Raw genomic sequence first — 17,358 nt, forward strand, 5'->3', positions numbered from 1 at the left:
TCAACGTTTTCGAATCTATGTGTATATTAATATAAACCGAAAATTCATATAAAAATACATATGATACTCACTTGGCCAATGTCCAGGCATCGACAAAGATTTGGATGCGATTGGAGATGGGAATCACCTGCAAATACAATAGAATATATCTATATATATATAAAAGTGAACGTGTCTGTCTGTCTGTCTATCTGTCTGTGTGTCTGTCTGTCTGTGTACATTTCCCTACGCAATAACTCTGTCAATTTTTAGTCTATAGACTCGAAATTTGAAATACCGGGTACTGAGATTTGGGAAAATCGATGTGACGGGTGTCAGCCAGAAATTTGGCTGTTAAGGGGTCAAATTTCAACGATTTGACCTTTAAGAACTCTACCGAACTCCTCCGACAATTTTGGGTCTAGACACTTGAAATTTTAGATATAGGTTCCTTGAACCTGGATCTAACTTAATAAAGTGATTTGAGCCCGAAACTATAAATTTTAAGGGGTCATAATAGGGGTCAAAGTTTTAAAAAATTAAAAAAAAAATTTGTTTTTTTGCTTTTTTTGCACAGCATACACCTCCGAACACCCGAGCAACGCCGGGCACCCCTGCTAGTATATATCTATATATCTATAAAAGTGAACGTGTGTGTGTGTCTGTCTGTCTGTCTGTGTGTCTGTGTGTCTGTCTGTCTGTGTACATTTCCCTACGCAATAACTCTGTCAATTTTTAGTCTATAGACTCGAAATTTGAAATACCGGGTACTGAGATTTAGGAAAATCGATGTGACGGGTGTCAGCCAGAAATTTGGCTGTTAAGAGGTCAAATTTCAACGATTTGACCCTTAAGAACTCTACCGAACTCCTCCGACAATTTTGGGTCTAGACACTTGAAACTTTAGATATAGGTTCCTTGAACCTGGATCTAACTTAATAAAGTGATTTGAGCCCGAAACTATAAATTTTAAGGGGTCATAATAGGGGTCAAATTAAAAAAAAAATTTACTCTTTTTTTTTTTTTTTGCTCAGCATACACCTCCAAACACCCGGGCAACGCCGGGCTGAAATGCTAGTATATATATATATATATATATATATATATATATATATATATATATATATATATATATATATATATATTAAGTAATGTCTTAAGATATTGAATTAAATTAAAAAAAAACTCCTTGTTTGCACAAAATATAGTTTTATTACACCCCTCCCCCAAAGTAAAAGTATAATAACAGACCAGCTTTGCACAAGCAAAACAATAGACAAACCGTCGCGCATAAGTTCTACGGAAGCCCACAATGTCAGAAAGTCAATTATATTTTTAATTTATAGAGGAATTCAAACGTTTAACTTAATTTCTGTATTTTTGAAGACTATAACAAATATTCATTAATTTAGATAATGCTGTTTGTTGTAATAAAAAGTGTTTATTTGATTAGAATATTTAGTTACCTTTTTTAAGTACGTGCAAAATGAATTCAGATGCTCAAAATTACTAAACACTTTGACACCCCTCCCTTTACTTAAGAATTCACCAAAAATCAGAAAATTAACCAATTTTAATGAAATTTTCAGTATTTATAAAACAATGATCACTAAATATAAAGAACACATTATTTTTACTTAAATCTTAATGGAAATGTATTATTTTGTTTAAACAAAAAAAAAACACCTTTACTAAAATTATGGTTTTCAGTAGTAAAAAAAAATACATGAATTTATTTCCGCTTTTTTTATAAAAATAAAGCATTGTAAATTATAAGAATTAAAAAGAAATTTTAATTTTTACAGGAACATTTAAAAAAAGCCCCTAATGTCCATATTAATGAATTCGGTATAACACGAAGAAAAATTAATTTCTTGAACTACCAATATTATCATTGAATTAAGCATTGTTTATTTAATATTTTCACACACTAAAATTATAATAGCAAAAAAATATTTCTACTTTTGGTTTTGAATATTCATTAATTTAGATAATGCTGTTTGTTTAATTAAAAGTGTTTATTTGATTAGAATATTTAGTTACCTTTTTCAGGTACGTGCAAAATGAATGCCGATGCTCGAAATGACTAAACATTTTGATCCCTCCCTTTACTTAAGAATTCACCAAAAATTAGGAAATTAACCAATTTTGATGGAATTTTCAGTATTTATCAAACAATGATCAGGAAATATTTGGGCAGTATTTTTTTTTACTGCTGTGCTCTGCATATTCCGTTTAACAATATAATAATATAAGATAATTCCTGCTTGTTTTTCTTGCAATCCATTTTTCCCCCTTTTTGCGGACCAATGTCCGATCGTTCTGTTTGAGTGGCTAAGTTGCGTAAGTGACATGCTGAATGAATGTGGCCATATTAGAGTGCGTAGGCAGCATACTGGCCATATTAGGTTGTGTAAGTGACACGGTGAAAAGGTGTGGCCAGGCGACATGATGAAATTAAGTTGTATAGGCGACATATTGGAAAAGGTGTGAAAATATTAAATTGCGTAGGCGGCATACCAGGAAAGATTTGGCCACCTTATGTTGTGTAGGTGACATACTGGAAAATGCGTGGCCATATTAGGTTGTGTAGGCCAATTCTAAATAGGAAAATTGATTAGGAATTTAGAAAGGATCAAAGAGATGGGTATATATGCTGATGACACCACATTCTATAACAGGCATGACAGGAAAACAAATGAACACATATCTAAAGAAATGGCAAAACACAAGAGAATGACCTCCAATCTGTAGTGGAATGGGGACAAAAATGGATGGTCACATTCAATGCTGCCAAGACTAAACTGGTTTCCTTCAATAATTACAAGAAACCTTCTCTGCCACCAATAGCTGCAACAAAAATGTAGTAGGCAAAACAAACAAAAAAAAATACAACTAAAAACAGACGGAACAAAAACTCGCTTCTCGCAGACATGTGGGTCGTAACAAGCACAATCTACTCGCCAGAATCACCTACACACAATCTGCAGAGCGCCCCCTCTCCTTTCCAGTGTCCTGCCTTTATAGCGGCCGGGAACGACGTATTTGCATAATTGCGCAAGAGCAGACGTGATTCAACGATAATTACATTGGGTAAACGCTAATAAAAGCCCATGGACGCCATCTTGGAACTCTCTCTTCCGCTCAGCCCAAAACAGACGTATCCGAGGTAAGCTCTCTATTTCTCATTTTGGTTACTGCTAATTCTGCTACACTCCCCCCTAATCTCATGATCAAAAACGGGGCAGGGGGGCAGTCATCTTTGTCGGGTACTTCTTCGAAGAACCGGAGGCAGCACTTTCTCCTTGTCAGCTTCCTCATTACCACTGTTATTGCCGCCAGTCTGTTCCATAGGCGGTGTTTCACAATCAGGGCAGGGACAGGGGGGCAGTATCCGTCTTTGTCGGGTACTCCTTCGTAAAGGCAAGATGGGTGGTCCCTCTTCCGCTTCTTCGGTATGTGCATTATATGGCTCTCCATCATCCTGCATTATACTCTCTGCTCATTCAGAAGACATTGTACTGTCTTCCTCTTCCTCCGATGTAACAACATAATGGCGAGGGCGCAGATCTTTCACGTGGCGAGGCACACCGTCCACCAAAATCGATTGAGGGATGATTACCTTGGTCACCTCACCCTTGCCGAACCTCGTGGTACATCGATTTTGCGGTCTTTTGACCTGCACATGATCTCCACCCTGGTAAGAGCTGTCCTTGGGATCTGCGGACGCAGTTGCGAGATTGGTCTCCTTTACTCGAACTTCGTATCGATAAATCCTGTTGGCAGGCGCAGTGAAGGGAGATGTGTCGTCTCTTGGTGTGATGTTATACCAGTAGACAGCTTCCTGTATGGGACAGTGCATTCTAGCCGCTATTCGTTTCACTGTACGGTGACATCGCTCCGCTATGCCATTCCCAGCTGGAGCGTACGCACAATGGAATCGCAAGTGAACTCCCCATTTATGTGCAAATGCTTGGAATGCGTTGCTGCAGAAAGCCATGTCATTGTCTAAAAGGATTTCATGTGGTGAGCCACGCTCGAGGAACACTTTTTCCAACTTATGGATCACGCTTGCCGAGTCCTGCCTTGCCAATTTCCTCCAAATGGAGAAACGCGATGGACCACAGTCTGTTAGAGTTAAAAAATGGAAGGTGCCATAATGCGTGATATCCATTCCAATTCTTTGCCAATTCTTGTTAACTTTCAGCTTTCCCTTTTCCCACCTGACTGGTGCTGGGTCAATGGACTGACATTCCTCACATTTCCGTATGACCGTTTTAACGGTTGCTTTTGTCGTGGTTGGGTAACTTCTCCTGACAAAGTAGGTAGTGCGTCGCACCCCCACTGTCCACTACCTTTGTGAATAGCCATGATTTGACTCTCATCCAGCTCGTCTGTGTGAACCGCGCCTATCACCGGGTCAAGCCCGTGTTTCTTTTTCATTGCCTCAAACCATGTCTGTGGTACTCATGTCAATCGGTCAGCAATGTTTCATGCTGATGGAACCAGCGTCACGTTTACTGTCAGCCTGTACTCTTTTGAGTGCTTAGTCGCCTCCTAATAAGCATCTCGCTTGCTGCTTTGGTGCGCACTCGCGCCTTTCCAGTTAGTGTGTCCGAGACCCAATGGTATATGCAGACAGAATCTGTCTTTATGTGTAGCACTTTGCTCTGCCACTGTAGAGTCAAATTGATACCTTTCAATACGGCATCCAGTTCGGCTAAGTTGATATGTTGAGAGTCACCTTCAGGTCGCAGCCAACATGCACCCTCCAACACAGTTTCGCGCATCTCCAAGGCTGCACCAATTGCTAGGGAGCTAGCATCGACCCATACATTCAGCTCTTTGCCATCCACACACCAATTTCCCCGGACCGGATCGTTCCGCTGCACAGATTCCAGGTTTCGAACATCATACGATGCAGTACAGCGTCCCTTGCTTCATCATCCTAGCCCTTCGTTACCAAACTTACTCTCCTTCTAAGTATTCCACAAGCCACATGAAGCCAACCGCATACCAGAAAGTGCCCGACAAGTCGATCACACAGGGAAAACATTGTTCGTCACGTAACAATGCTGGGAGCCTCTGGAATTGCATTTCTTCGCTTCTACCGTAGTTCACTGTGTTCCATTCAGACCACCAATCCCAGGTCTCGTGCACCGTCCTTCAACCGCTCCGGATTCTTGCACTCCAACCCAAACTGCGCTAGGTGGGTCGTGGGCACTACGTCCTCATTGACAAAAATGTCATCGATGTAAGCAGATGCTGCGCGGCTTACAACTTCTTCCTGAGACAATACTTCGCTGACAATTGCTCTCATGATCAGGGGAGCCACATTCAAACCGAACCCAAGACGGGTCAGGCAATATTTTCTCCCATCAGTCTGGTATGGCCACAGTGTCTCATGGACCCGGACTTGTAGGTATGCTCTCCTGAGGTCCAGTAGAGACACGTTAGCACCTTTTTGTCTCCATTCGCACAGCTTAGCCGCACAAACATCTGCGTTGGCCGTAAACCCGTCTACGTAATGATTTAGCTCCCGGTAGTCCATTACCGGGTGCACTTTGGCTTTATTCTGCTGCATCACAGCCGTCAGGGGAATTAGGCCTTTGGGAGGTCCCAATTTATCCTCTGGGTACGGCACGAGCCAACCATTATCTATCCAGGTGCGGAGCTCCTGCGTGTATTCTTTACGGATTTCTGCTGGCACTGGGTATTCTGACACTCGATTGTGTAGCCTTTCAGGGGGGTGGTTCTTAGACCACTTCCACGATGTGGTCCATGTTCGGTTTTGATGATCAAAGGTGGCGGTGAAATCCGGTTCATTAATAGAAATGGCTGCGCATTTAATATTTTTCCTGTCGCCCAGCCACACTGATCCTGTAGGGTTAACAACGACACTGCCCAGAGCTTTTATGGCGTCGATCCCTAGAAGTAAGTCAAACCCCAGCGGTTTGCCACGCACCACCAACACATCGATTCTGGCAGACACACCTTCGTCAGTGGACACAGAGACCGCTCCAACACCACAGCACGCATGGGACATTCCACCAATCGTTTTGACATTTACGTTCGTTTTTCTCCAAGACCGACACCGGTCTGCATGTAAAATAGTCCTAGAGCATCCTGTATCAATAAAGCGCCAAACATCGCGTCCCGTCAACATGGATGCTTATCACCGGGAGCATCGTGTTCGCATCTTGATGGGGAAGGAGACTGGCGCTTATGCGTCCTCCCCGTGCTCGTTTCCTGAGCAATTCCGAGCCCAGTGTCCACTTTCACCGCAACGGTAACACTGTGTTCCATGTTTTCGACAGTCCTTTGCAAAGTAGCCTTTCGTATTGCACTTGAAACAGGTCACACTAACAGGAATATTCTGGGCCCTGTGGTTGTTGGGTGAGCGTGTGGCCGCAACCACGTCCTGATTGTGTTCCCCAGTCATCGTCAAAATTCTTGCTCTCGACATTAGTTCCCCCATGGTCAGGACTTTGATGTTTGGCACCTGTTGAAGAGCAATTGAGATAGCGTCAGGGAACTCAGTGACGAAAGTCAATTTTGTGAGTCTCTCTAAGAATCTGTGAATCCGGCCAATCCAACCAACTGCCTGATTTTGTTGGCGTAAACATCCACACGTTCGCCAGCCCATCTAACCATAGTTATTTTTCTGTCTGTTGCAAACGCGTCGTCGGTAAATGTCTCCTTTAATCGGGCCTTAATCTGCTCTATTTCTCTTTGATCGTCCTCCTCCATTTCCATGTAGAGGGTCAGTGCATCACCTTCCAGATATAAAGGTAGCAGACTCGCTACATCATCCACCTGCTGAAGTTGTGCGTCAAGTCTCACTTTTTTCAGCAGCCTTGGCAACGTCTCCAATGTATTTGTTCCGATTCATGTTGCTTGTGAATGTAATGTCGAGGAGTTTGAAAGAAAAAAAAAAGCTTAGTTTTCATAGAAAATTAATGTTACCATTCATTTACGGTCCCACTACTGACTGAAGCTGATGTTGATCCTCTCCGCTTATCTCGGCATTTGTTCCAGTCATCTTGTACACGCACTTCATCTTGCCCCTGGTATTTAACAATGTCGACTCAGAAGAGGTGTGGTGGGAGATTGCGCGCCTCCTACCACAAACATTTCACGCAGACACCCCTTCGTTGGTATCCCTAGTCTGTCAAAGACTGAAGGAGCCTGTGCTGAAAGAAGCTCATTTTCTAGGGTTTCTCTTATTGTCTTGGATATGTGTACAGTCGTTTTACCTTCAGGTATTGTAGGACGTGGTGTCGTCAGAAAATATATCCATCTGAGATACAATTTTATCAAGATAGAATTATATTTTTTTATTCGTTTCATCGAATTATCCTTGGATATATTTTTGTAATGTAGAATTAGTATGAACGTAGTTGGTTAACTTGAACGCATCCAAAACCAAGCTTCTATCTTTTCATCATAAACGCTTTAATCCCCACTTGGCCCCAATTGATATGAATGGCTCTCATCTAGAAAAAAAAAAAAAACGCCCCCTGTTTCCACAAGTTTTTGGGTCTGATCTTCACTCTTGACCGGAAATGGAAGAATTAAATCAAATATGTTGCCAAGGTCGCTGGAAAAATGATCGCAACATTCTCCTGCTCCAGAAAGTATCTCACACTCGACATAATTCTGTACTTGTATAAGAGCCAGATGCATCCTAAAATGGAGTACTGTTGCCACATCTGGGCAGAAGCTGCTCGGAGGACCCTATCCTACTTTGACAAATTATAAAACCAGCTTCAAAAACTAATAGATGATGCCTTTTTTGCTTCTCGGTAACCTCTTTCCCACAGAAGAGACGTTGCGAGCCCGTCTCTGGTTTACCATTATTTTCATAACACGTGATCATCTGAGCTTCAATCTATGCCCCCCTCCTTTGCCAAACTTTCACAAATAACGCTCGTCTAGCTACAGCCACTATCAACAATTTTCCTCACTCACTATTTGTGCCTTAATCTAAAGGCGAATTCCATAAATAAAGCTTCTATCCTAGAATTGTTTGCGTGCAGAAATCTGTTCTGCTGACCTACTTTCTGGCTGACTACAACATGGTAGTCTTCAAGTCCAATGTAGACAAGTTTTTGTTGAGCCGCCCCCTTAAATAATCACATTATACCCAACTTTCCCCACTAATGATTAATATGATATTGTCCAAGTGGCCTTTGGGCTTTGATAATTGGTGATTCTCTTGTAAAAAAAAAAGGTGGATGGGAAAGACAGGGCCACATTAGGTTGCGGTGGCTATAGAATATTATATTTTTATAGTCGTTTCATCGTATATCTTTCACATATCAGCAAAGTACTACACAAATATTTCAGTTTGATATTAAAAATGGCGGAGAAAGCTAATTTACCGTATGATCCTTTTTCAATTGTTCAACGATGGCGATCCAGTTTTTGTAGTCGTAAGTGATACGGAAGAAACCGATATGTTGGATGTTGGCGATGACCCAGCTGTTCGTTGCGTGGTTTGTCGGCAATACGAATGACGTGAAAGTAGCTGGAATCAAAAATAACAAAACCTATTTTAGAAAAGCATTTGAAAAAGTAAATACAAATGAAAACTAACGTTGATCCAGCGTAAGGGCGATCACTCAGTCTTACTTAGCGAAAGGATAGGGGAGATAACTCAATAAAAATAAATGAACATTCTGACATAGTACCTGTGTAGATCCGTACGCATGGCGGGCAATATTAGCTCGGTAAAATCCGACGAGTTACGAGAACAACCAAAAAGCAACTACACAAAACGAAAACCATGTTCACAAAAGTAAACAAAAGAAAAAACCTAAAAATATTTACTTATTCATCTGTTGCAGTATACTGAAATCACTATCAATAATTTCTCCCACTTTTTATCTGTGCCTAAACCTAAACGTAAATTCCATGAACAAAGTTTCTTTCTTAGAACTTCACACATGTGGAACTCTCTTCCTTTCCATGATTTCTAGCTGACTGCAATATAATCGTCTTCAAGTCCAATGTAAACAAGTTCATTATGAGCTGTCCCCTTAAGTAATCCAATTTACCAAATTTCCACTACTAACGATTACTACGATATTGTCCCATTGATTACCGTACACTCATTAACCCTTATCCTTGAGTAGTCTTCGGCCCTTGATAACTCTTTTATAAAAAAAAAAAACAAACAAACATAAAAGACGTCACTAGTCTGTTTCCACTCAATCGTAATTTGTATGGAAGGTGCTCGACTGATCTAAAATCTTTGATTCCTCCTTTTAAGAAATCCCCAACAAAGAAAAATATTTTTTCTTTGACCATTGGCAATATTATAACTAGATTAAATAATCAAATATACGTATCAAATATTTATTTTAGTTTCGAAACACAGATTAATTACAACATCTCAGCTGATTAGATCCAAATTTTACTTGTCAAATTCCAAATAAATCTCCAGATCTAACGGGAAAACCGCTGTGACTTACCCCATGTCAAGTCTAAAAATTACTCAAGGATAATTGTCAGTTGAATGATGAAAATGTGTTATAGAATCGCTGCGACAAGTCGTCCAATGTGTATTTCGGTCCATATAATTTCTAAAAAGCAACTTTTGTCATTGTCTCGGTATATACACTTGGCAGCAAAATACCACACACAGTTGGGTTATAAAATATTTTGTTTATTGGCAGTGATAACCTTTTCGATTTCAGTATGATAGTTGTGACATCAGTGAAGGCGCGTGGCCGGGGTGTTGCTGCTTGGCAGTGAACAAATATGTGTTAGATTGTCTTCGCTCCGTAACTCTTCTTCTCGTTGTCCGCCGTCTTTATTTTATTGGTACATATGACATGAAAACATTCCATCACGCATTCTCTTGAAATGTTAGTCCGTTCCGCTGACTTAATATCCGGGGATTCTACGTTCCTCATTTTGACTTCTTTGACGTCATTCCCGGGACATCTAGATTCAGGATCTGACCGACTTCCATTTGACGTCATCTTCGAAAACCCGGGAACAATCGACCGTCCCATCTACCACCTGCAACTCCCCTGCTGTAACTAATGGTTTAGTTTTGATTTGAATATTTTACTGATGATGCGAAGCATCGCCTAGTATCACTGTAAGCATAATATAAAGTTAGGTACGTTCGTATTCCTAAACTGATTAACTGATCATTGGAAAAATGGTTGGATCATTCTACTGCTCCAGAAAGTATCTCACTCCTGACGCAATCCTCTACCTGTATAAGAATCAAATATGCCCAAAGATGGAATACTGTTGCCACATCTATCCCACTTTGACAGATTAAAAAACCGACTTCGAAATCTAGTAACGGGTGTCCTCTTCTTTTTATTATAGTTTCTTACTCGCAGACGAAAGATGTTGTTAGTCTTTTTCCACTCAATCGTTATTTCCATGGAAGATGATTGACTGATCTTAAATATCTGGTTTCCCCTTGTAAGAAGTGCGCAACGAAGAAAAAACTTTCTTTCTACTTTAGCTGTTATGAACGAGCAAGACCCGTGAAAATTCCACAGATTGAAAAATATTTTTAATCAACAAATATATTTTCATAAAGCTGATATTTTTACTTGATAGAACAAAAAAGTATTGTTTTCGTTTCACTAATAACACGAATGAGTTTATTAACATTTCTATGAAAATAGTATCCATTGTATCTTAAATATAGAACTGACCCAAATGAGATAAATTAATAAGTACTAATAAATATTCAGAAAGTAATATTGTGCTACATAGTTCAATACAAATAATAAGATAACATTGCAAGTGACAATCGACTAGAATTTTCCCCCTGTTTTTGTCCTGTTTCTTTTGAATGTTCTCTTTTAACATAATGTTTCACTGACTTCTTCGGTATATCAAAATTACTACGAGTTTTTTTTTTCTCTCACAATTGCAAAAATGATTAGATATTATTATTCTTATTAGTCGTATTCTTATTCTTATTCTTATTCTTATTCTTCTTCTTCTTCTTCTTCTTATTATTATTATTATTATTATTATTATTATTATTATTATTATATTCGAAAACGAGGTTCATGAAAGGGAGATCACTCTCAAATTCGTATCCAGGGTTACCAGATTGGCCTTTCTAAATCCAAATTTCGCGAATTTGGCTTCTTTTTTTTAAGCAGTTTGGCTTTCAAAAGTTGTATTTTGCTTTTTTTCAAAGCGTAACGTACAGACTAACTAAGGGCGGAACAAGCAGATTATTATAAAGATTGATTAATTAAATAACCGGGTAGATGTACTAAATATTTATTCGAGTTTCGAAACACAAAAGAATTGAACAACAACAACAACAACAACAACAACTTACCTGAAGATTGATTTTTATGAATCCAAAAAATGTCTTTGTTTGTTTTGTTAAAATTAACTTCGTCACTTGTCGTAAAAGTAAAAGGAATTTCCCATTTGTATCTGCAAAAGATATATTATTACATATTATTACATATATAAATTTTATCAGGATCGACTCTTACCCTGCCCCTGATCTACTTCTAGTTCTCTGATCTAGCTGAAATTTTGCATGTGCAATGGTTTATATCTCTACGGGTTATGTGGCAAATTACAGCTCTGAACTAATTGTGGTTTCTGTTTTACAGGTGTTTAAACTGAATTAGGTGTGAAATGGACCCTGTTGAATGTCGAGCAGTGATCCGGTTTTTGTATTTGAAACGACGCACACCACAGGAGACTTTTGATGAAATGAAACAAACTTATGGTGATAATGCCCCATCATATGACCTTGTCAAACGCTGGCATCGTGAATTCAAACATGGCCGGAAGTATGTGGAAACAGCTCCCAGACCTCGTCACCCTCCTTCTGCCATTGATGAGGCTTCTGTCCGTCAAGTTGAGGGTGCCATTTTAGAAGATCGGCGCATTACTATTCGCCAAATAGCCCAAGATGTCAAGATTAGTACAGGGTCTGTGGAAACTATTATCCATGACTATTTGCATATGCATAAGGTGTCTGCCAGATGGATTCCCAGGTTGCTCACACCATTCCAGAAGCGAGAACCCGTCGAGTGCTCGAGGATGAATTTGGAGATGTGCCAAGAAGATGAATCAAAGTTTTTCAAAAGACTGATAACAAAGGATGAAACCTGGGCCCATCACTATGATCCAGAGACCAAAGCCCAATCAATGCAGTGGAAGCACTTGGACTTACCACCTCCAAAGAAGGTAAGGGTGCAGCCCTCCGCTGGCAAGGTAATGCTCACAGTCTTCTGGGACCAGGACGGAGTAGTGATGACAGATTTCCTGGCAAAGGGTACCACAATTACAGGAGCCTATTATGCTTCACCTTTGAGGAAATTAAGGGAAGCTATCAAAATACAGGAGACGGGGCAAGATTAGCAAAGGTACCCTCCTCCTGCAGGACAACGCTCCGGTCCACAACTCGCATGTCGTCAGATCAGAAGCACGGGTGTGTGGTAATGAAATCCTCCCCATCCTCCTTACTCTCCTGATCTTGCACCCTCTGACTTTCACCTCTTCCCAGCCATGAAGTTGTTTTTGAAAGGAAAGCGTTTCCCAGATGACGTGTCCTGGATTTCTGAAGTCACGTCGTTGTTGGAGGACCAACCTGGGGTGTTCTACAAAAACGGTCTCCAGAGCCGCATCAAACAATGGAAGAAATGCATAACTCTGGTTGGTTCCTATGTAGACTAAAATGATTGTTTGCAACATTGTGTTGCTCTACTGCTATGGGATTGGGTCAGGGGTATTACCTACTGCTCGCCCCTCGTATTGAATACATTATTATGTAAAAACGCAGATATTAATAAATAAAAACGTTTACGTTATTATGAAAAAACGTATATATTATTATGTAAAAGCGTATATATTATTATGTAAAAAGTATATATTATTATGTAAAAACGTAAATATTATTATGTAAAAAGTATATATTATATAAAAACGTATAGATTATTATAAAAAAATGCATACATTATTATGTAAAAACGCATACATTATTATGTAAAAACGTATATATTATTATGTAAAAAGTATATATTATTATGTAAAAACGTATATATTATTATGTAAAAACGTATATATTATTATGTAAAAAGTATATATTATGTAAAAACGTATATATTATTAAGTAAAAAGTATATATTATGTAAAAACGTATATATTATTAAGTAAAAACGTATATATTATTATGTAAAAATGTTTATATAATTATGTAAAACGTATACATTATTATGTAAATAGGGATATATTATTATATAAAAAATTATATATTATTATGTAAAAACGTATATATTATTAAGTAAAAACGTATACATTATTATGTAAAAACGCATACATTATTATGAAAAAATGTATATATCATTATGCAAAAATGTATATATTATTATGTAAAAACGTATACATTATTATGTAAAAACGTATACATTATTATGTAAAAAAGTATATATTATTATGTAAAACGTATGCATTATTATTTAAAAACGCATACATTATTATGTAAAAAGGTATACATTATTATGTAAAAACGCATACATTATAATGTAAAAGCGCATACATTATTATGTAAAAACGTATACATTATTATGTAAAAACGCATGCATTATTATGTAAAAACGCATACATTATTATTTAAAAACGTATGCATAATTATTTAAAAAACGTATACATTATTATGTAAAACGCATACATTGTTATGTAATAACGTATATATTATTACGTAAAAACGTATATATTATTTTGTAAAAACATATACATTATTATGAAAAAACGCATACATTTTAAGGTAAAAATCTATACATTATTATGTAAAAATATATATATTTTTATGTAAAAACGTATACATTATTATGTAAAAATGCATACATTATTATGTAAAAACGCATACATTATTATGTAGAAACATATACATTTTTATGTAAAAACGTATATATTATTATGTAAAAACATATATTATAATGTAAAAACACATACATTTTATGTAAAAACGCATATAATTCATCTATAAACGTATGCGTTTTTCGTAATCCTTTTTCGTGTTTCTGTTTAGTGTTTCCGATAAAGGGGATCGATTTTCTAGACCTTTGTATTAGAAATCGAGCACCCTTTAAAAAACCTTTAAATATTGAACTTTTGGAATTTTGGTTTAATTTGTTGGTTTGCAATCGTTAATAATCCGCTCAAGAATTTGAGGAAAACAGACGAAATTAAAAAAATATATATGTTGGCGTTCGTTGTATAGGTAAGCGTGCTTCTTCATTATTGTAGCGAAATCCGACAGCCGAAAAGTTGATTTTTAATGAAAAAACAATAACTACTTAAATTTTTTGTTTATTTCAACAATAAGCAATGTTATCTACCTAATTGCCATGTCACAATTAGTTAAGTCTTCTATGATCGAACGAAAAAATAATCTCGACTGTTAATTTTGTCACGTGACGTGTGACAAGGGAAACAGCTAAAATTTCAAATTTCTGCAAAAACTATTTTCTTTATTAATTAATTTCTACCTGATCGATTTTCGTAAGTTTTGGATATTTTCATTAATGCGACATGGTAATTCAGTAGATACTATTAATTTACATACATACATAATAATATATACGTTTTTCATAATATATATTTTTACATAATAATGCATGCATTTTTACATAATAATGTATGCGTTTTTACATAATAGTATCTACTGAATTACACTTGAAAATCAATATTTCGTTTTCCGAATTTCGCTACAATAACGAAGAAGCAGCAAAATGTTTACGAATATTCTCATTAGTTATATTTGAAAGCAATATTTTTTCTCCAAAAATGTGCAAAAATAAGGAAATTTATTTAAATTTAAAAAAACAGCAGTTTGTCAAACTATTTCCTTTTGTAAACTTATCCTACAACATTTTTACATTCTTTTCTCCTTTTTTTTCCTTCTGAATTATCATCGGTCTCCCCTTGTTTTGTCGGTTTATTATTTAAACAGTTTTCTTTTCAATATTTCTATCGATGTATTTTTGATAAAACACTATACCTTCATATGAAGAGAAAATCTGGGGGGTTTTTTTCTTTTAATTTACGATATTTTCCAGTCCGTGCTCACATACATGCCCATAGTAAAATTAAACCCTCATGTTTGCCCTCAGGAAGAACGGGCAGCGAACGTGCACTGAATGATGCAATAGACCTCACAAGTAAGACATTTATTCTTCACACAATTTAATAAATATATGTGTATATAGACATATATGTATATATACTTATTGATTTGTAAATTGTCACTTGTTATCGTCTTTCTTCATCAACACCAATTATATCCCATTCCTCGCGGTCCTGGATGTGACCTTAAACTATATCCAGTGGTGAGGACCCAGCCTGTGAGCTTTGGGGAGTGTGGAGCCATCCTTTACTCCCAGGTCTACTCTGACCCGGAGTGGTAGTACCTGTTAGGGTCCCAACTATGGGCTAAGTAGAAACCAACTTGAAAACAACAAATATATTTTATTAAAAAGTTTTCTTCAAAATCTTTGGATTCGGCATTAAATAACCCGAAAAAGGTTGATATGCCGTAAAACAAAAACAATCAACCAACCAACCCATTCCTCGCATTGTAATAGCCTTCTGAATCTCTTCTACATATCCATCCCATACAATGCTTCAAACAAACTACATCTCATTTATATATATATATATATATATATATATATATATATATATATATATATATATATATATATATATATATATATATAAGCAAATTCTTGGTACAGCAAAATGGAAGGAGAAATTTCAGAGGAAACATAATTTAATTTAAATCAAAAAATCAAAGAAACAAAAAAAAAACGGGCAGGTGGAATTGTTAAAATTTCCTTAAGGCCTTATCGTCTGACCCTCTAAGAGGAAACGTCAGAATGATAAATTAAAAGCTAAGAATCGAATGACCAGTGAGAGAAAAAAAAAAAATATATATATATATATATATATATATATATATATATATATATATATATATATAATTCTCACTGCTCAGGTGGTTTTAAATCAGTAAATATTTCCAACTGATGTTTCAAAATCTTTTGTCTACACAGGCTAGGTCGAGAGTTATTAATGACTAACGCCTCAATGATATTGAGATGATAGTTCGACCTAGCACTGTATAAAACAGAAAACCAACCATCGGAATAATGGTCAGAACACCTATTTATACTAATCGGGTGATTACCGATGGCGGACTCATGAGCTATATATATAATTATTTTTTTACTATAATAATTAAATACCTACAGACACTAGTGTTTCATCCTTTCGGGAATCTTCAGTACAGGGTGTCACGATTAATACCAGTCGAACGATTTTAACCCCACAACACGAGACATCTCTGGTTCGATTAGCGGAGACCTAATCCATTCGGCTACCATTAACCGCGTGAAATAACGTTGAATTATGTATATATATATATATATATATATATATATATATATATATGTGTGTGTGTGTGTGTGTGTGTGTGTGTGTGTGTGTGTGTGTGTGTGTGTGTCCAGTTTATCTGAAACTCCCTTATATTGGTTCTATCAGTAAAGGGTTTGTCGATAAAATTACTTCGGTTGTATCTCACTATTTCTATGCGGTGCAGCCTCGTGTGGTGTTCGTCACTAAAACTGATTTCCCAGCTTTTAAGAAAGATACACTTCCCACACTACAAAAAAGTTTAGTTGTATATCAATTTAAATGTCAGTGTGATGCTGACTATATGGGTTGTACGTTTCAACGGCTGGGAGTCAGATTGGCACAGCATGTCCCTGCGTGTTTTCGAAAGTCCAAGAGGTCTAGAGTAAACACATTCTTGAACACTTCCAGGCATTTATGGAGCACATCACCTATTCATGAGTCATCAATTGGTCCGTACTTGTATAACAATAAAGCATGTGGTGAAGCATATTCGGATGGCTGTTTTCGCATTGTACACAAGGCCCAAACACCCAACAACATCTCAATATTTTGTTTACTACTGTGCAAACCATCGCTCTGTAGGCAAAAGGAGCTGTCGCACAAATTAAACCTGTTTAAAGAGCTCTGATTTACAAGAAAAAAAAAATGCCTACATTGCATCATTATTTTTTTTTGCTTCTGCACTTATTTGTAGGAAAGTTAACTTTTTTTTTTCTCCTGGGTTTTGAAACATTATTCATCCATTTAATTTTTTTTATTATTGGTTTTACACCTCCTTTCGCCTACAAGTTCAATTATGTGTAAATTGTTTTATTTTAATCACTGCCGACGTAATCTCTTGACAAGTGTCGGACGAAAGGTACCTCAAGGTTCTTTTTCTTTTTTTTTTTTTGTCGAATAGTCTTTTCACTATTTTTCGTATCTATTTTTTTCTCCTTGCACCGATCT

General features: G+C 37.0%; 1 protein-coding gene across 4 annotated transcripts in view; it reads right to left on the reverse strand.

The window, feature by feature from the left end:
- The window catches only part of LOC145246113 (uncharacterized), a 459,766-nt gene that overhangs the window by 43,039 nt on the left and 399,369 nt on the right, over positions 1–17,358 (reverse strand). For all 4 annotated transcript variants that reach the window (XM_080107946.1, XM_080107944.1, XM_080107945.1 and 1 more), the window contains exons 33-35: positions 11,312–11,412; positions 8,364–8,509; positions 72–127 (exon numbers count right to left, since the gene is read on the reverse strand). In XM_080107946.1, the coding sequence (XP_079964072.1) occupies positions 72–127; positions 8,364–8,509; positions 11,312–11,412 (303 nt within the window). The remainder of the gene's footprint in view (positions 1–71; positions 128–8,363; positions 8,510–11,311; positions 11,413–17,358) is intronic.

Source organism: Euprymna scolopes, chromosome 23, assembly GCF_053919585.1.
Source record: "Euprymna scolopes isolate OS-2025 chromosome 23, ASM5391958v1, whole genome shotgun sequence".
NCBI classification, from domain to species: Eukaryota; Metazoa; Mollusca; class Cephalopoda; order Sepiida; family Sepiolidae; genus Euprymna; species Euprymna scolopes.